Genomic DNA, 20,947 nt, shown 5'->3' with positions numbered 1-20,947 from the left:
AGTGTTGGGATTAAAGGTGTGCGTCACCAGCCACCACTGCCCGGCTTACCTATTTGATTTTACATAGTCTAGTTTATCATAAGTCTTGTGGTTTGTTCTTTATCTTCCTTACAAGTTCTTTTACCTCCACAAGGACCATTTTATTCTAAAATGTACAGTTCTGTTTTTTGTGTATGGGCCTTTGGTCCACAGGGGGTTGTGTTAATGTTTAATGTCACAGAGCTTTGGCTTTACTTTTTCCAGTTATCGCAGACTATCAAGCAGTTCACTATTTCCTCTTTTTGAATGCCATGTATATTATATAGAAGATGCTAAGATCTCTATTTTGGTTTAACTCTTTGTTCTGTGTCTTCCCTGTTAATTCTTGCTATCTGGAGTTTTTCCTTAGCTGTTCCTGTTGCTGTAATTGCTAACTATTCTTAATTATTCCTGAAATTATCCTTGACTAATAACTAGGCCCTGAATTCAGCCATGAGACCATAAGGACCGGCTCAGTGCTACAAGATACTATCAGGATTTTTGTTGACGCTGCACTGAATGTACACTTATTTGGAGATAATGGAAGAGTTTATGATACTGAGTCTTACAAATCTCTTACATTTCTATTTATGAGAAATGAATTTAAGAAGTATTATAATTTAAGGTTAGGGAGATGACTCAGTGTGTAAAGTGTAAACATGAGGGCTGCAGTTCTGAAAACATGGAGCGGGCTCAGTGGCCCACCTGTAATTCCAGTCTCGCTAGGCAGAGATGGGCTCACCAGAGCAAGCTGGCTAGCAAGACTAGCTGTATAGACAAGATCTGGTTTCATTGAGTCTACCTTAGCAAGTAAAAGGAAGAGTCAAAGGTGACTCCTGGTATCAACTTCAGCCTCCACATGCCTGTGCACCTACATGTGCGTATTCACATGTGTGTGCCCACACACACATGAAAACTAGAAAAAGAGGAGAAAAAAAGTATAATATTCTTAAAGTTCCTGATACTTGCTGGAAATTCATTCCCTTGGTGCTAGGTGTGGTGGTGTACACCTTTAGTCCTAGCACTGGGGAGGCAGAGGCAGGTAGATCGCTGTGAGTTCAAGGCCAGCCTGGTCTACAAAGCAACCACATGGTGCCTCGGAACCATATTCAGTGAGATCTGGTGCCCTTTTCTGGTGTGCAGGCACACATGGGGGCAGAATACTGTATAAATAATAAATAAATCTTTCTTTTAAATAAAAAAGAATTGCTGTTAAAACTAAATTATTTTCTCTGTGTGGAGTTGATCTTTAAGCTGCTCATATGGTGGATCGCATCATTAGAGGATATACTACAACGTTTTCTTTGTGTTGCTCTATTAACCCCACTCAGCCCTGACATGGAGGGGTCACCATAATCTCTTGTAAGGTTTACTGACAATTTTTTTGTAAGAATTTTTACTTTTGCTTTTTATAAATGAAGTCAGCTTACAGTCTTTTCTTGTAGACTCTATCATATTTTGCCTACTTGTATTTTTTCTGGATGTCAGATGTTTGCTGTTGGTTGTATCCCATGTTTCTTCCAGCCTCAGAGTGACTGGAAGGGCATTTGATTCCTGAGGCATTTTATATATGGTCTGTGTTGTCTCCTCCTGGGTTTCATGGAGCCCATAAAGCATTGTCCTTTAATACGGTTTGTGCTGGTTTGCTTGTTTGTGGTTTGGTAACATCTAACCTGATTGCATTTCTCTATTGCATATAAATTTATTGTTATTCATTTCCTTTTAAAGTTTAAAAAATTTTTTAAAAGATTTATTATGTATACAGTATTCTGCCTGCAGGCCAGAAGAGGGCACCAGATCCCATTATAGATGGTTGTGAGCCACCATGTGGTTGCTGGGAATTGAACTCAGGACCTCTGGAAGAGCAGACAGGGCTCTTAACCACTGAGCCATCTCTCCAGCCCCAAGATTTTATTTATTATTATATTTTTAATTTGTATTTATTATTATATATAGTGATTTGCCTGCATGTAGCCATGCCCACCAGAAGAGGGCATCAGATCCAGGGTGGTTGTGAGCCACCATGTGGTTGCTGGGAATTGAACTCAGGACCTCCAGAAGAGCAGATGGTGCTCTTAACCTCTGAGCCATCTCTCCAGCCCAAAATTTTGTTTTTCTTTTTTTTTTTTTTTAAAGATTTATTTATTTTATTTATTGTATATTAGTGCTTTATCTGCCAAAGAAGGCATCAGATCACACTATAGATGGCTGTGAGCTACCGTATGGTTGCTGGGAATTGAACTCAGGACCTCTGGAAGAACAGGTGGTGCTCTTAACCACTGAGCCATCTCTCCAGCCCCCAAGTTTAAATTTTTTATTTTTCTTGAAAACTGTCTATTTTATATAATACTTCAAATGGAAAGGTGGACTTGTAAAATTCACTGTAGCTTTGAAAACATCTGCCTTAAACCTATCTTTCCTTATGTTGTTTGCATGTATATTCTTTTTTTTGTTTGTTTTGGTTTTTAGTTTTTTGAGACAGGGTTTCACTTTGTAGACCAAGCTGGCCTCAAATTCACAGATCCACCTGCCTCTGCCTCCACAAGTGCTAGAATTACAGGTGTGTGTCACTGCACCCGGCTACTTCTATATTTTTTTGTTTCTTTTTTCTGTATACTTTAAATTTTCTCATCAGTTCTTTTTTTAAAAAATTTCCAGAGTTAGATGCTTAATTCATTGACTTATAGTTTTTTGTTTGTTTGTTTTGTTGTTTGTTTTAGTGGCCATCTGTAGGAGTATTATTGCATTTCCCTCTGAGTATTGCTTTGGTTTTAGAGACTTGGTTTAGTGGCTCTTCTTTTGCTTGTATGTATTCAGTTTTCTTTTAAAGATGTTTTCATTATAATTTCATCATTAATCCATGAGTTACATGTATTGTTTTTTCAATTTTTGGTTTAATGAGTTTTGAGCATCTACCTTTTTATTACTGATGTTCAGTGTCAGTTACAGTCAGAAGCTAATATGTGTTGTCTAGGTGATTTGGTTGTGTGTTGCAGTTTGCTGCATAGCCTTTTCGATAAATGCCCTAGTTGTTCTGGGAAGGGCTAACTGCATGGTCCCTATTTCTTGGGTGCAGGTTTCTCTGGTGACTGGTCACATCTTTTTTCCTCATTTTTGTCTTCTAGTACTATCAGTTTACTGAGACCATGGTTTAAAATTTCCTGTTGGAATATTTATTGACATAATTGTTCCTTCATTTACTTTGAGCCTCTATCATGAAGGGCATTTATAGTCAGGATTGTTAATCTCTCTGGAGATTTGCTAATGGCTTATACTAACAGTCTTTATCCCTAAACATAACTTATGCTGTTTAATAGTAACATAGTTATGTCAGATTTCTCTTGGCTATTTTCTTGGTGTGTCTTCTCATTCTTTTACTTTCAACTTTCCTATGTCATTATGTTTTAGGTGTGTCTCTTATAAACAGCATATAGCTGGTTTTTGTTATCCAGTGTGAGAATCTGTCTTTTAACTGGTGAGTCTTTTTATATTTATTGTAGTTGCTACTGTATTTAGATTTCCATGTTGTCACTCAATTGTGTGCTATTTACTATGTACTTTTTTCTCTACTTTTTCCATTGTGAATTGTCTTTAGTCTTTTTTTTTTTTTTTTTTTTTTAACTTGATTGGAAGTTTTACATTCTGTTTCTGGAATGCGCAACTAGTCATCACGGGACTGTCTGACCTAGTTAAAACCTAATGTAATTATTTTCTCAGTCCTTTTCTTGAATAACACTTTGAAATACTTTAACTCTCATCCCTGTCACAAGCTAGTGTTGCTCTGTAATCTATTTTCATGTTGTTTTAAATCTTCTCGTTGCTTACTCTGACCATTCCTAGTGACTCTTACAGTGAACATTTGCTTTATTTATTTAAAGTGTTAAATAATCTTCTCTTCTGCTTTAGACAGTTCACTTTTTTCCCCCCCGCTAGTTAGTTGTTTTCTTATTTTGTTTTCCTGTTGAAGGCAAAGCGTCTTTCTTGGCCAAAAAGTGCGGTCATTTCATCCTTGGGTTGTACTTTAGCCTATAGTTCTGCATCAAACTAAATTTATTTCTTATTACTATTTTGGCAGTACTGTTACATTTTTACTTTTTATTTTTTGGTCACTTGTGTGTGATTACAAACATGCAGTTGTGCTGCTTGTTCTTTTGGGTAGTCGTTCCTCTCCAGCTTTTCAGATGACTCTGCTTGTTCTCTAGTGCTCACTAGGCTGGCAGGTGGAGCGCTTCAGTCCCGTTTCTCTGGAGCTGTAGCCTCTAGCGAGCGGGCTTGCTTTATTCGGAAGTCAGTGTGAATGTACAAGGCCTTATCTGATCCTATTTGGAGAATTGCCTGAGTACTTCTTTCTTTCTTGTGAAATAACCATCCAAGAGCTGCCACCATGCAAATCATCAGCTCTCTTTTTTTTTTTTTTTTAAAGATTTATTTATTATGTATACAGTATGTATCAGATCACATTATAGGTGGTTGTGAGCCACCATGTGGTTGCTGGGAATTGAACTCAGGACCTCTGGAAGAGCAGTCAGTGCTCTTAGCCGCTGAGCCATCTCTCCAGACCCAGCTCTCTTTTTTTGTGTATCATTTGAAGGCTTTCATTCCTTGTTTTGAACTTGCTGTGCATTTAAAGACAAATGATTATGTTTTACATGACAGTTTAAAGTGTAACTTAAAGGAATTTTCTCATTTGCCTACTCACACTTTTCTGGAACTCCAAGTCTGGTCATGCTGTTTGTTGGTTTCTTCCCATGAAATAAAGATCTCTATATATGAGTGCTCTGTCTTCATACACACTGTTAGAGGACATTGGGCATCAGTACAGATGGTTGTGAGCCGCCATGTGGTTGCTGGGAATTGAACGTAGGAAGAGCAGACAGTGCTCTTAACCGAGGAGCCATCTCGTCAGCCTTGAGGGTGGTGTATCTTGAGCTTATGCTAAATGTCCAACCTCTAATTTATTTTTAAGCTAGTATAATATAGATTGATTTCACTCTGCTGGATCCTGGAGTAATTGATAAAGGATACTGCCTTCTTAACCAAAAAAGAAACCATTTGGAAATTTTCTGTTTCATCTTTTTTCACAGAAGCCAGAGATAAAGTATGTTAAAAGTGTCTCTTGGGGCCTTTGCAGTTACAAACCATGGTCTACAGGTATTTAAGCCCTTTATAGAGAATGGGATGGGTTTCATCTAACTAGGGACATTCTCCCACATACTTCACATCACCTCTAGGTTACCTATTAAAATGAGAGTGATATGGAAACAGTTGTTATACTATACCATCTAGGGAGTGATGACAAGAACAAATGTGTGTTCAGTATACACATTTTTAAAAATTTTTCTGAGTATCTTCAATCTGAATTTGCTTGACTCTTCAGATGAGAAACCTGTGACCATAAAGGACCTCAGCCCTCATCATCTTTGTCTGAAAAGGAAAACTGAGATTTTTATTTTTTAATTACAGTGATAGAATTTCGAGTTTAGAGTCTTTCTTGTTTGGTCCTGGGAGCTTTGGTTTGGACAGGGGTTTACTAAAGTATATTTGGAGGCCAGAGGTTAACTTCAGGGGTCATTCCTCAGCAATGGTACACCTTTTACTTACATACACACACACACACACACACACACACTCACTCTCTCTCTCTCTCTCTCTCTCTCTTCTCTCTCACTCTTTCTTCCTCTCTCTCTCTTCTCCCCCCTTCCTCTCTCCCTTTCTCTCTCTCTCTCTCTCTCTCTCTCTCTCTCTCTCTCTCTCTCTCTCTCACACACACACACACACACACACTAAAGGGTTAGTGTTTCCTGTGTGCACTTGGATATGGCAGCTCTCTATGAATATTTGTTTCTTAAGTAACTAATTTCCTTCTTTGATAATCTTTTCCTTATGTCATATTCTTGATAGCAACTCAGTAGATCCTGAATATATTAAAACTAAGCTATTTAGCCTGTCACTCAAAACACAGGCTTACAGGCTTTCTTTATTGCTTTCTCTTGTTATCTGGCTCAGTATTCTCTCCCTATAGTTTTTGTTTGTTTTTTTTTTTTTTTTTTTTTTTTAAATATACCTTATGTATCTTCTTGCATGCTTCCTGGCATATCCCTACCAGATAATGTCCATTCTTTTCCTGCAAAGTGTCTTCCTGGTTTAATTTCCTATATTCTGTTTTTCTCTTGCTACTTTATACAGTTGTCCTGTGTTGCTGTAAGCTTGTATTGCTTCATTTTTGTACTGTTTTTTATCAATAGCTTGTGAACCATTGCTTCTAGTCTCATAAAAAACTTAAACTGTTAACCTTTTGTAACCTTCTTCCTACAGAGCTTGCACTACCAGAATATAACAGTAAAGAAATGGGGGCTGGAGAGATGGCTCAGTGGTTAAGAACACTGTCTGGTCTTCCAAAGGACCAGGGTTCAATTCCCAGCCACCACGTAGCAGCTCACAACTGTCTGTAATTCCAGTTCCAGTGGCTCTGACACCCTCACACCAATGCACATAAAATAAAATTAAATAAATTAAAAAGAAAAAAGGAAGAAGGAAATTCCCTTTCTCTCTGAGTTGCTTCGAGAACAGATAAAACCTGGGAAGCAATTAGCTGTTTGTAGTGTAAATAGTGTGTAAATTGTGTTACATTGATGCTGAGCGAGGTTCTCTTTGTTGTGTTGTTATAGAAGCAGAGAAGATTGCACAAGTGGCAAAAATTCGCTTTCAACAGAAGGTGATGGAGAAAGAAACTGAAAAACGCATTTCTGAGATTGAAGGTACAATGATGACAGGCTGAACTTCTAAGTGCCCTAAACTGCCCCTCTGCCTCAGGACCAGTTCTTAATTGTCTTGTGGGGGGAAAGGCATGGGATATTCTGGTCTGGAGGAAGTACCTAGCCTGATACTCAAGACAAAAAACAACAGCAGCAAAGAAAAAAGACAAACAGACAAAACTTTATAATCTAGTTCTCTCTTTAGACTGTGACGGTAGCGCAGCCTTTTCCTTTTTTACGGTGGGGCTTATTAGCTCTCATTTTAATTCTCTAATGAAGTATAAGAATTTCTCAAAATCTTTTGTTAAAACAAAACGAAGGTGTAGAGAGATGTCTTAGTGGTTAAGAGCACTGACTACTCTTCCAGAGGACTAGGTTCAATCCCCAGACGTACTTGGTGGCTCACAACTGTCTATAATTCCAGTCCCAAGGGAATTCAACACCTTCTTGTTCACATATGATTCACAAAGATACATGCAGGTAAAATATACATATAATACATAAAATAAAATACATATACATATAAATATATATAAAATAAAATGAGAAGAATTTAAGAATGTACGTAGTAAGGGCAAGGGAGATAGCTCAGTGGTCACGAACACATGCTACTCTTGCACAGTGCCTGGGTTCAGTTCTAAGCACTCGTGTCAGACAGTCCTCAATGACCTGTAACTACAGCACCAACTCCAGAAGATCAAATACCTTCTTCCGGCCTCTAAGGGCACTGTTCTCCTGGGTGTGGGTGTGTCTGTGTCTCTCTCTCTCTCTCTCTCTCTCTCTCTCACACACACACACACACACACAGACTTGAAAATAATTTTTTAATGTTCAAAATAATAAATAGCTGCCACCAGTTTGTCACATGTCAACAGCAATAACAACAAATTTGCTGGGGAAAAGATGTCCAGTTGTAATGAAAAGTCTGAAACTCTGTAATCCCATAATGATATGTTTGTTATTGAACCTAGGGCATTGCATATGCTAATATTGTTGTTGTTAGATTACAGTCTTGAAGACACTTACATACAGCTGTTTTTTTTATCTTGGTGTGTTAACTGATTCTAGGTCAGGTTTGGTGATGGTTGGTATAATGCAATAAACAGAGTAGAGCTTTTATGTCTGGACATGATTGGTTGTCTGAACCATGGCTGGAGGAAGGGTAAGCTTTCAGTGTTGGGAAGTTGGAAGAAGGTAGAGGAAAAAGGAACCCTTAGAGAAGAAAATGAGTAAACTCAAAAAACTGTCGTTTAATGGTGATAAACGTATCGCCCTTAAAGAGGAGCTGTCCTGAGGATTGAGATTTTGAAAATTGTTAATGTTGTAACATAAAGTGAGGCAAACAACTGAAATACTAAGCAGTAGAAAGGTCTCTTACCCAGATGAGGGAGCAGAGTGGCAGTTTTCTTTTGTTTCAAATGTTCTGTGACTGTTTTATTTGCTAGATGCTGCATTCCTGGCCCGCGAGAAGGCGAAAGCAGATGCTGAGTATTATGCTGCTCACAAATATGCCACCTCAAACAAGGTGACTGCTCTGCGTGCCACTTCCGTGGTGACTTCCTGGTTTACATTCACTGTTCATGGATCATAATGTGGTAGAAATAATTGCATTCAGTGTCAGTAAAGAGTAGTGGCCAAAACAAAACAAAAGAGCCGGGTGTAGTGGCATATACCTTTAATCCCAGCACTCGGGAGGCAGAGGCAGGTAGATTGATATGAGTTCGAGGCCAGCCTGGTCTACAGAGTGGGTCCAGGACAGCCAAGGCTACATAGAGAAACCCTGTCTAAAAAAAAAAAAAAAAAAAAGAAGTAGTAGTGGCCAGCCCATCGTCCAGCAGACATTTGGACAGACGTCCTGCTCCCCGTTGGCTAGGGCAGAACGCTGTTTTATAGATGTACGAGGTGTAAAGGTAAGCAGGTGCACAAGCACAGGTCAGGTGCAGAAAAGCGCCCGTCTGCATAGTGACAGGCTCGACAAAGCTGGTGATGTAAAGAGAGGGTGACAGGGAAACTCATTTAGAACAGTTTTCCAGGTAGTTAGCTTTACAGGACAGAAGCTGAACTTAAGAGCAGTGTTCCCCATCAGAGACATACTTGCAGTTTGCAGGGTGAGATACTTTCATTGTGAAGATACTGTGTGTGTTGTGGCACATTTTGCATCCCTAGCCCTTTCTGCTGCACACCTATAGTGCTTGTTGTTTTAACACCTCCTCACACACTTATTTCCACAATATTGAGATTGCTAAGTAGGTCATGCAATTTGAAGGATTAAAATTAATTTATAAAGGAAAGAAAAACTAGAAGAAATGGGAAGCTATGATACGTGGACAGAATGTGAATTGTCAGAACTTTGGAAACCAGTATAAATTTATAAACAGATTTAACATCAGAAGAAACAGAATGGAATTGTGTCAAAATGAAAGCAAGATGGGAAATTTGTACATCTAATGATTAGAGAATTTGGCCAGATAGAAGCATCAGCATCTTACTGTTAGGATTGAAGAGATGGTTTTGGGATTGAAGAGATGGCTCAGTGGTTAAGAGCACTGGCTGCTCTTCCAAAGGTCCTGAGTTCAATCCCCAGCAACCACATGGTGGCTCACAACCATCTATAATGTGATCTGGTGCCCTCTTCTGGCCTGCAGGTGTATTTGCAGAGAGAACATTGTACACATAATAAATAAATCTTTTTTTAAAATAAAAAGAGACACTTCATGGCGGCATGGTGGCGCATGCCTTTAATCCCAGCACTCAGGAGTCAGAGGCAGGCAGATTGCTGTAAATTTGAAGCCAGCCTGGTCTACAAAGGGAGTCCAGGACAGCCAGGGCTGTTACACAGAGAAACCTTGTCTCGAAAAGACACACGCACACACACACGATACTTTTTGTTTATATGTGTGTGTGTGCGATTGTGTGACTACCCTTATTCTGAAAAGGGTAGTCATTTTATGCCATCTTAAGAAATGCTGCTCAGATATCAATGAGTATAAAAAGAGTTTTAAGAAGTAATTTAGTTGTACAGTCTGACCAGATTTGATTGCAGTGTTTTGGTAGAAGGTAAGAATCAACTGGAGAGGGTGGAGATGCAGGAACTGAAAGATGTTGAAGTGTAGAGAGTAAGTGCAAGGAAGAGTAAAGACAAGAATGACAGACTCCAGACAGAGAGGGGAGTACTAGAAACAACAAAAATGAGTTTTAAACCAAAATCAAGTTTAATTGAATATGTCTTGGCACCGTGATCTCTACAAAATAATTGAAGTGAGGCTGATAATGTAGCTCACTTGGTAGAAAGTTCAGCTAGTATGTTGGGTCCTGGGTTCGGTCTCCAATAGTACATAAACCTGGGTGTGCTGACAGATGTCTGGAATCCCAATAACAGGAGTATTAAAAGTTCAAGGTCATTCTCAACTATATAGCAAATTTGAGGCCAGCTTGAAATATATGAGGTCTTGTTTTAAACATTACATGTTGGTAGAAGCAGTTCTGGTGGTTGACAAGCTTCCATCTTATCAAAAATGGTTTAAATAGCCAACTTTTGGGTAAAAGCACAATGCCAGATTAGGTGATTTCTTGACATACTCCAATTCTCAAATTTAGTTGAAAAGTTGAATCACTAACATACCTGGTTAAATAGTTGTGAACCTAGGCTTTTCCTTAGAAGCCCTAACATCGATCTATTGGCTTGTGTACCTCCTTCAAGAGAATCAGTATAAATTCTGTGTCAGTTCCTGCTTGAGTTGAACTACATGAAATAGAAAATGCATGTAAACTACTTATAAGCTACAAAAGAAATAGTTATTTGATCTCCAATCTATTAAAAAAAGACATACAGCTTATCCTGCATTAAGATGGGAGCTTGTTAAAAGAATTTTAGTCAGGAACCTAGCTGTTAATAGAATAGCCACACTCCAGAGGGAAGGAGGGCCATGGCAAACATTCCAGGTTGAATCATGTTACTCAGGAGAGCAGCTGGAGAAGCAATCTTAGGGAGAAAGAGATGACTGTTGCACCAAACTATTCTAATTTTCTTCTTCTTCTTTACCCCACACAGCACAAACTGACCCCGGAATATCTGGAGCTCAAGAAATACCAAGCCATTGCTTCTAACAGTAAGATCTACTTTGGCAGCAACATCCCTAACATGTTCATGGACTCTTCTTGTGCTTTGAAATACTCTGATGTTAGGACTGGAAGAGAAGGCTCCCTTCCCCCTGAGGAGGCTCTCGAACCCTCTGGAGAGAGCCCCATCCAAAACAAGGAGAGCATAGGTTGATGCAAGAGGTGGAAATATTCTCCCATATCAAGTTGTGACCCAAGGGGCTAAGTGGGAACAGTGGGTATATGGACTCTTAAGATTCACAGAGAATTTGTGCTCTGTTATGATTCTCTTGTCATAGGCCTGGTTTACCAGCTGACTGCAGGATAAGCCAGCTGTCTGGCACTCAGATGGTCTTTTCAGCCACAGTTTTATCAAGTGTCCTGTATGTGTTCCTTTGTAAACCGGTACTCATGAATGAGGGAAAGTCTGATGCTAAGATACTGCCTGCACTGGAATGTCAAACACTATATAACAAGCTGTGTGTTTCTAAAAACTGAGGTCTATTGGATAATGTTTACATTGGTCCCTGGGGACATGTGTGCTCAGACGTTCAAGAGCTATGAGGCCAGGGAGAAGACCATCAGGAAAGGGTAAGTTAAAGAAGACTGGTTACACTTGGGGCCCAGGTCCTCTAGTCCCAGCATTCCTCCATGTGATCAACATCCAGGCTTCTGGGTTCCTAGGAAATGATCTTCTAGTTGAGCAACCATTTACTTGGTCCAAACTGTACCTTTCTGTTTTCCTACAGTCAGGTTGTGGCCTGCAGGAACACGCACTTTGCTACCCAGCCAGAGGTTCTTGCAGAAATTCCTATTCACTAGTTTATTGCATTAGCAAACTCAGATATAGAAAGCAGCTGAAATTTAAGGGAAATAAACCCTGCATTGCACCAAAGCTGTGGGGCCCTGTGTTCCCTCCATTGGATAATGTCATTAACCTCACTGCCCCAGCCCATGTATGATTAAAGTGCCTGGTTTTAGCCAGAGACAACTGCTAGGTGTCACCTTGGCTGACCAAAGCTGAGACAAGGCTTTAACCAGACATAGGAGCAGTGTGCAATCCTTTATTCACTGCACAGTATTATATCATAATTGCAGGAAGTTTTTATTTTTAAAACTGGATTTGGGGTACATTCATTCTCCCTAGCACTTTTGTCTAAAGGCCAAGGTCCTAGGGCTGCCATGGTCACTAACACACTGGTTCTCCTTGAAGTAGTTCATAAAATGTGGAACCAAGTGACCTAGAAAACATCTTTGGTCGTTTTTGTCTCCTTCCCCTCTAACCCTGGGATGCTGATATCAAAGTTGCTTTTTCAACTTTCACCCTTTCTAGATCAGAATTCCGCTGACTTCCTGGGCAGCCATTGAATTTATTTTCTATGAGAAAGTGACAAAGTTAACCTGTGGCTGTAGACCTACTTCATCCAGATCTTTCTTCCCCATCACATTAACTTTGCTGGGACATTGTGCCGCACAGGTAGACCTGAGCCTGCCCAGCTAGTTGACAGCTCTTGTGTATACTGTGTTGAAGCCAGACAGAAAAGTAATGGGGCCCCTTCCTGAAACCCCTCAGCTGTTGATCTCATAGCAGCTGAAGGGTTGTGCCAAACTTATTGGGAAAGGAAAGCTCAGATTAAAATATGTCTTTTCTCTAGGCCTTATAGTGTAGAGACATTTATAGTATGGAGAAAATAGTTTTTCTCATTTAATTATATAAATTACCTTTAAATGAATTTTGTGTTCTTTAGCCCTTCTTACAAGAATTTTTGACCTATACAAATACTCCTGTCATATTGTTGCTGCAGATAAATAATGAATGTTGTGGGATATCTGGATCATTGAGCTTTGTGCTTTCATTCCTAGAGATGTTTCTTACTCCCATTAGTGAAATGCTGTTGCCCCAAAGTGATGGTTGTGGGTTTTCTTACCAGCCACAGGCCCTGGTGGCAGGGTTGAGACCAGGGAAGCGCCTTTGTGAAAGATTAAAGAAAGCACTTCCACTTGAGCCTCCCTCTGGAGTGAGCTTCCCTGTGCCCACTCGGTGAACTAAGTCTGGCCATCCTTCAGGGATGCTCCTTTTGGTAAATATACACTGTAATCTTTAAGTCTAAATTTATATGTGAAGGCTACCTTTTTTAAAGTAAGACCTAAATAAAATTATTTTCCTATCAGTGGTTGTGTGTATTTGTTTCCCCCAAAAGTCCTCATGGTTTTCTGCTGTTGTAGCATGCTTCTAAGGCCGCTTGCCTGTCCAGTCAGAGAGCCAGTTTGTTTGCTGATTGAACTTAACTGCAGAGGCTTGTATTTTTTTCCAAAATAATGCCTCCTAGGTACAATTTTATTTTTTAAGTAACATTTCTACTTTTTCCTAACTCATAGAATTTGGTGAGCATTGTTATTGTTTGTGGTACAAGTCAGAAGCAGGGCCTTAAAGAAGGAAGACAGGCAGTGTGCCCCTTAGGGCCTGTTAGAAGGAAGAGTCGCATTAAAGCAGGGATGAAGCAGCTTGTTGTAAGAGGTAGTGTTGTGCCATAACTAGCTTCGTCAGGGAGTAGTCGTTGGGAGGTCCTGGGACTCCCCCACGCTGTCCCACGTGAGGTGCCACAGACCAGGGAGCTGTACTGTTAATTTGAACTTGCTATCCTATAGGTTTTAGTGTTGAGTTCGGCCCACTTCTAAAAGGACTTAAAAGCTGGGCTAAGAAAGTGTGATTTAGCAGTTGTGACTTGTACTTGCTTTAAAATGCTTAAGGCCGATGTGTGAGGAGCTTTATAATCTGGCCCTGCTGTGCTTTCCAGCCACTCTCTTCTGAGGTCCTCCATGAGTGTGCCTTCCCTCTATTTCCCAGCGTCTGCCCTGGCTTACTTTTCCTCTCTTGTGGCAGCAGCTCTCCTTTGCTAACTCCTGATGACACCTCACTTCAGAGTTAGCATTTTCTTTTTGCCCTGCATGAACACTCATCCTGACTCCAGTCTGTTATCACATAAAAAACATAGGCTCTATGGAGATAGTGGCCATGACTGTATTGTTGCTTGGGGATTGTTTATATTGCTAAGGTCCCCGAGACCTGATCAGTATCATTAATGTGAAAACCAAAAGATGAATGCGAAGTGCAGGAAAACAGTCAAATAAATCGTCTAAGAAAAGGAAAGAAAAGGAAGGAGAAGGAGAAAGGAGAACTTAGATGCTGAGCTAAGGCTGTGTGAATGAAGACTTATGAAATAATCATGGAAAATTACCAGCTATTTCTAAACTGTTTACTCATCCTTGTAGGGCAGCTCTTGAGCATAAGTTGCTGTACCTAGTGTAGTAATTTCCATGTGGTAATTTCTGGGGTATGTTAGTTTATCTAATATATAGAATTCAGTATGTTTCTGAGTAGACCAGCAGTTCCCACAGTAGAGGATGAACACGGTGCCTGATGAGTATGGGCATGAAATAAAGTACATTGATATTTGTCCCCAGGAGTCAAGGTAAGATAACTAGATTTAAACTAGAGCCACAATCTCAAAGAACATTCCAGCCTCTCTGCTTTCTCCTGCTCTCTTGTCTTTGTGTAAGCATTTAGAACAAACTGTCAATTTCTCATTCCTAGTATCCTTTATTACACAGACTGTAACTCATAATGACACTTGTTTTCCTCACTGTGTACTATGGTTTGAATATGTTCTTCAGAAAGCATGTGTTAAGAATAACCTCCAAGCTGAGCGTGCTGGAACACACCTTTAATGCCAGCACTCAGGAGGCAGAGGCAGGTGAGTCAATGTGAGTTCGATCGAGGCCAGCCTGGTCTACCAAGTAAATCTAGGACAGCCAAGGCTAGACAGAGAAACCCTTACTCGAAAAACCAAAACAACAACAACAACAACAAATAAATCAAAAAAAAAATCCTAGCCTCCAGTTTACCAGTGTTGAGAGAGCCTAGAGAGGAGACTAAGCAGTGGGTGCAATGAATGGGTTAACCTTTATGGTAGGAATGAGTTGGGGTTTTTGTTTTGTTGGTTTTGTTTTTGTAAACAGGGTTTCTCTGTGTAACAGCCATGGCTGTCCTGTACAGCTCTCGTAGACAAGGCTGGCCTCAAACTAACAGAGATCTGCGTGCCTCTGCTGGGGTTAAAGGCGTGTACTACCACTCCCGGCTTTCTTTCTTTTCTTTTTTTTTTTTTAAAGAGGATTTCATCTTCATGCATGCTTGCATCCCTCCCTCCTTCCCTTTTCCTCTCTTACCCTCTTGTTGTTTCTTACATTTTCCTTTTTGCTGTGAGATGATATGGCAAGAAGAAGTTCACCATGCATTGTCCCCAATTTTGGGTTTCCAGCCTCCAGATCTGTGAGAGGCTGCTATTCGTCATAAATTAGCCAGTTGGCTGTGTTCTTTTAGAGTAATGCAAGATGCATGAAGAGAATAAATTAGTTCCAGAGGATTGGAGTGTTGCTGTAATAAAACCTGAAAATGTGGACATAGTTTTGGAATTGAGTAATGAATGGAGACACTTGGAGAAGCGGGCTGGAAACAGCCTGGGTTGTCAGGGGCAGAACGTCAAGGGATCTGAGGGCTCAGCAAGGAGAGCTGTAGGCAGAGTGGATTTTCAGATAGCACAGATGGAGGGGCCGAGACTGTTCTGTCCTAAAGGTGCAGAAACAGGACCGAGGTGTGGGGAGCTTGAGTAAGGTTGTCCTCGCCGTTCTCTAACCCTAGTGGAGGAAATTGTTTCTTTGCTTTGTGATGCAGGGCTTGGATCCAGAGCCAGGCACATGCTGGGCAGATACACTGGCGGCAGCGGCTACTTGCCAGCCTGTGTGGAAAACTGTTGGTGGATAGCTTGAAGCAGCTGCATGGCTCCTGTTAGCTGCAGACAGCAAAATGCAAGGAGGGAAACGATATAAAGATGGGATTTTAAAAGAAAACAGAGCTTAGGAATTTGAAGGGTCTTTAGCCTAGCACCTGTAGAGAATGACAAGAGAAAGCCAGTGTTTGCTGAAGTCCTGGTGGAAGACAGCTATTGGGACTTCCCTGTCACTATTACCGAGAACCAGTAAATTTATATTAATTATAAATTACCCACTTTAAAATATTGTCCCCATGGGGACTATGATAACCATACTTTTGGGGACATATTACCTGTCTGCTGATACTTCTTTTAATCCATTTTTTTCTAATTTCTTTTTTTTTTTTTTTTTTTTTTTAAGATTTATTTATTTAATATACGTGTATGAGTGCTGTCCTCATGTACAAGTACATGCCAGAAGAGGGCACCAGATCTCATCATATATGGCTGTGAGCCACCATGTGGTTGCTGGGAATTGAACTCAGGACCTCTGGAAGAGCAGACAGTACTCTTAAGTGCTGCACCATCTCTCCAGCCCAACTTCTATTTTTTTTTTTTTTTAACCTTGAAAAATGTATTCTTACGTAAGTATTGGGCACCTGCTGTGTTGCTAACGCAACAAGAAAGACAGGTTGGGTGGGTCAGTTTAAGTAAACAAGAGCAAGTGTGATAGTGAGTAGCACAGCAGTGTCAGTGAAGATCAGCAGAATTTGGTGGTGGTTAAGAAGCAACTTGTGATCTGAGCCAGGTTTCAAAGGATGAGTGGAAGGCTGCCAGCTGAAAATGGTGATGACACGGTGTGTTTGAGAAAGTCACATTTAATTAAAATGAAATTTCCTGGATTCTCTCAACAGGTCCAGGAGGCACAAGAGCCGTTTCATTGCAAGCACCTATTAGCACAGGTCCTCATCTGCAGGCCTCCTCTCTTTTGACTCCGTACAGCCTTAAGAGGTTCTGTTGTCATATTCAGAAAGGTTACTTGACCCAAAAATCACATGAATAGCAAGGAACAAAGTAAAAACAACAAACAAAAACGGGGATGGTGACACACGCTTGTGGTCCCAGCACTTGGGAGGCAGAGGCAGGCAGATCTCTGAGTTCGAGGCCAGCCTGCTCTACAAAGTGAGTCCAGGACAGCCAAGGCTACACAGAAACCCTTCTGAAAAAAAAAAAAAAGAAAAAAAAAGAAGAAAGGAAAAAAAAAAAAAAAAACCAAGTAGCAAAGTAAAGCTTTGAGCTATACTGTAGATCCAGGGTTTACCACAGTCCTTAACCATGCTCATTAACGCAATTAAGACTGTGGAGGCTGGAGAGCGGGGACTGACTCTGACATGAACTCTGGTCCCTCATATTTGACCACCTCCCTGTGGTGGGGAGGCCTGATGGCACTCAAAGAAAGTGTAAGCAGGCTACCAAGATGAGACTTGATAGCCTATGACCTTATAGTGGCGGAGGAGGGCCCCCTCGGTCTTAGACCTAGGGGAGGGAGCCGGGCATGGTGGCGCATGCCTTTAATCCCAGCACTCAGGAGGCAGGGGCAGGCAGATCCCTGTGAGTTCGAGGCCAGCCTGGTCTACAAAGTGAGTCCAGGACAGCCAAGCCTACACAGAGAGACTCTGTCTTGAAAAACCAAAAAAAAAAAAAAAAAAAAAAAAAAAAAAAAAAAAAAAAAGACCTAGGGGAGGGGAATAGGATGAAAGCAGGAGGGAGGGAGGAATGGGAGGATGCAAGTGATGGGATAACAATTAAGTTGTAATCTGAATAAATTAATTTTAAAAAAAAGACTGGAGGCTCTGAATTTAGGACAGATTTCAGAAGGTGTATAGTCTAAATGGAGGTCAGAAAAAGGATTAATGTGTTAAGTGTCGCCTTTCTCTGTCCTCTGTAGAGCTGGGAAGAGCTCTCTAGAGGAACTGGTTGAAGTAACAGCTAACTACAGAAACATGAAACTTCTGGAGCCTGGACAAGCAGCACTCTTCTATTATATGAACCAAATTGAGTTGAATAGCATAAAAATGGTCATTGTGGATACTGTGCTCAGGTAGGAGGCCTTCCTGCTCCAGTAGTGTAAAGTTATTTTGGCTGAAAAAGTCCCCTTCCCAGGTCACACCCCCTTTCTGGAGACAACCCATATAAAGTGTTTGGTGCATGAACAGAGAGACTGAAAGAATTGCTTGAACTAGTTTGCCCTGAACTAGTTTGCCCTTAAAATTGTATCCATTTGCCTGTCAGCCCTGATTTGTGTCTTAATAACTATATTAATCTATATTGGAATTCAGGCATATAAGGAACCTTAAATACTGACAAAGCCAATTTTTTTTTAAGTGTTCAGTGTCTGCTCTGGCTAGTTTTGTGCAAACTTGGCATAGGATACAGTAATTTTGGGGAAATGAACCTCAGTTGTAAAAATGTCCCCAATAATTAGCTTGTGGTACATTTTCTTGATTGAGGATAGATGTGGGAGGACCCAGCTCCCTGGGCAGTGCCACCCCTGGGCTAGTGGTCCCGGATGCATAAGAAGTCAAGCCACGAAGCTGCATTGCTTCATGCCTTCTGTATCAGTTTCTGCCTCCAAGTACCTGCCCCGACTTCCCTGGATGACCAACTACAAGCTAGAAGAGGAAACAGACCCTTCCCTCCCTAAGTAAGTTATTAGTTAACAGGGAAGTGCAGTGAGATGCCGCTTCATGTTCCACTTCTGAACACGGAAGCGTATCCTACAACTGCTGAGTGGACAGACCGTTATTGTGTCATGAAAAGAAATGAGACACTGACACTACAGCAGGGATGGACCTTGAAGGCATGCTGAGTGAAAGCAGACATCAAAGTCAAGATCCTGCAGGAGTCCAGTTATATCAAATATTCAAACTGGCTAATTAGTACACATAAAAATAGGTGGTTACCTTAGTCTGAGAAGAAAAAGGAGTGGCCTTGAGTGTGGTGTTTCCTTTAGGAGTAATGAAAGCATTCTAAGTTTTAGTTTAATGACTATTTTGAATATACTAATAACTGCTAGTCATAAAAGAACAAACTAGTGTTCAAAGTATATCTCTGGCTGTAATCTTTTTTACAAGAAGGTTAAGTTGATACTATGAAAACCGCAGAACCAAAACCATTCAGTCAATATAAACACTATGCAGGTAGAGATAGAGCCCCAAAGGCAGGGGTCAGGAGGAGAGGACGTCATAGATCGTGGAGGAAAGGAGAAGTGGAGTCAAAGCTTTCCAAGATTATAGTTAGCGCTTCAGAGATAAGATAGCTTTAAATGGCCTTTTCTAAGCATGCTTACCACTCTGCTGATCGGCCTGTCTCAATAAAAAATAGAAACAAGATAAGCTTGCCTACTGAAAATAAATAGCTGCTGTGGGCCAAGATGAAACCATTTAACTAAGAATTCTAGTGCTACATGCATTTAGCTTTTATGTTTATAGCAGACCTTGTTATTTTTAGATTTTTAAAAAATCAATAAGTTATACCATGAAACAACCATATGCCCAAAGAATAACCAAAAGATTTGTTATTTAAAAGAGCTAAGCATAAGCAGGGCGTGGTGGTGCACACCTATAATCCCAGCACTCAGGAGTCAGAGGCAGGCAGATCTCTTGAGTTCGAGGCAACCTGCTCTATAAAGTGAGTCAAGGACAGCCAAGGCTACACAGAGAAACCCTGTCTCGAAAAACCAAAATAAATAAATAAATAAAATAAATAAAAAAGCTAAGCATAAAGCATGGTGTGATACATGTTTCTAATCTCAGCACTCAGGAGACTACAATGGAAGATGAGTTTAAGGCCAGCCTGGCCTTAACAGAGATTGATTTATTTTAGATAAAAATTAAAACAAGATAACACTTTTTTTTTTAAGTATGATAAAATTTACCACAACTTAAATTTTACCATTTTAGCCTGGTATAGTGGCATTTGCCTGTTGTCCCAGTGTTGAGGAGCCTGAGGGAGGAGGATTACCACAAGTTCGAGCAGGCAAGGACACAGAGCAAAACCTCATCTAAAGAAAAAAAGCTACTTTGCCATGTTTAAAGTGTGTGATTCCGTGGCAGTAGGTGCAAGCACAGTGTTGTATACCCACTAAAGCTACCAACATTTTCAGCTTTCCAACATCTCAAACAGAACCTCTGTACCTATGACACAATAGCTTCCCATTCCCGTCTCCTCCCAACCCACAGTGACCTCTTACCTACTCTCTGTGCATATTAACCTGTCCATGCAAGATACCTCATGCAGAGCCGGGCGTGGTGGCACACACCTTTAATCCCAGCACTCGGGAGGCAGAGCCAGGCGGATCGCTGTGAGTTCGAGGCTAGCCTGGTCTACAAAGTGAGTCCAGGATGGCCAAGGCTACACAGAGAAACCCTGTCTCGAAAAACAAAACAAAACAAAAAAAGATACCTCATGCAAATAGAATCATACAGCAGCAAGTCCCCCTTTGTATCTGGCCTAGAGTTTTCATGGTCCTCACTTGTAGCACGTGTCAGAATTTCATCCTTTCTTAAGGAGGAATGGCATTCCTTTATATATACTGTGTTTTGTTTGTTCAATTATTTGTTGATGGACCCAAAAGACTTAACTGATGAGAGACCTGATGTCCGAGGAAAACTGTTCCAAAACATCTCAGAGCATGTGACCTAGCTTTTTTTTTTTTTCTTCTAGTTTGTGAATGTAATTATTTAATGGTCTTAGAAACATACAAAAAGTAAAGTGCGGTTTTGCGTGTAATGAGCTCTCAGTGCTGAAGAAAGAACATGCAACAAAGAGTCTTAGAAAATAAAAAGAAGAGCTAGGGAAATGGCTCATGGGTGAAGCATCCCTGTGCAAGCGTGACAGCCTGGGTTCAGATCCCCACGCCTGCATGAAGTTGGCTGTGGTAGTGTGCTGCGCAGATGGCAAGATGGGAGGTGGAGACGGAAGAATCACAAGTTCAGCCGGGTAGCTTGGCATATGCAACGGCAAACAATAAAGAATTAGCCCTAAGCAGGGTGGGGAATGAAAACCAACACCCAAGATTGCCCTCTGACCTACACTGAAACATGCACACGCGTGCACACGCACGCACACACACACACACACACACACCATGTACCTACAAATGAAAAGAAGAAAGTTACAGATTTTCAGAGTTAAAAAAAAAAAAAAAAAAAAAAAAAAGCAGCAGTCCTTCTTGCCCTCAGGTGTCAGCAAACAAACCCAACTCCATTCTGTTCTGTTTTTCCCCCAAGTCCAAAACTCCAAGCA

At 40.7% G+C, this 20,947-nt stretch overlaps 1 protein-coding gene across 3 annotated transcripts in view; it reads left to right on the top strand.

Annotated features, from left to right (window-relative positions):
• The window catches only part of Erlin1 (ER lipid raft associated 1), a 38,982-nt gene extending 25,924 nt beyond the window's left edge, over positions 1-13,058 (top strand). For 2 of the 3 annotated variants that reach the window (XM_051146618.1, XM_051146617.1), the window contains exons 10-12: positions 6,687-6,776; positions 8,219-8,298; positions 10,825-13,058. In XM_051146618.1, the coding sequence (XP_051002575.1) occupies positions 6,687-6,776; positions 8,219-8,298; positions 10,825-11,046 (392 nt within the window). In that variant the 3' untranslated portion in view covers positions 11,047-13,058. The remainder of the gene's footprint in view (positions 1-6,686; positions 6,777-8,218; positions 8,299-10,824) is intronic. The other variant, XM_051146619.1, reaches the window with a different exon arrangement.
• Positions 13,059-20,947: the final 7,889 nt, after the last annotated feature.

Source organism: Acomys russatus, chromosome 5 (genome assembly GCF_903995435.1).
Source record: "Acomys russatus chromosome 5, mAcoRus1.1, whole genome shotgun sequence".
Taxonomy (NCBI): domain Eukaryota; kingdom Metazoa; phylum Chordata; class Mammalia; order Rodentia; family Muridae; genus Acomys; species Acomys russatus.
Note: the sequence above shows the minus strand (reverse complement) of the source record. Positions and strands in the feature narration are given on the sequence as shown.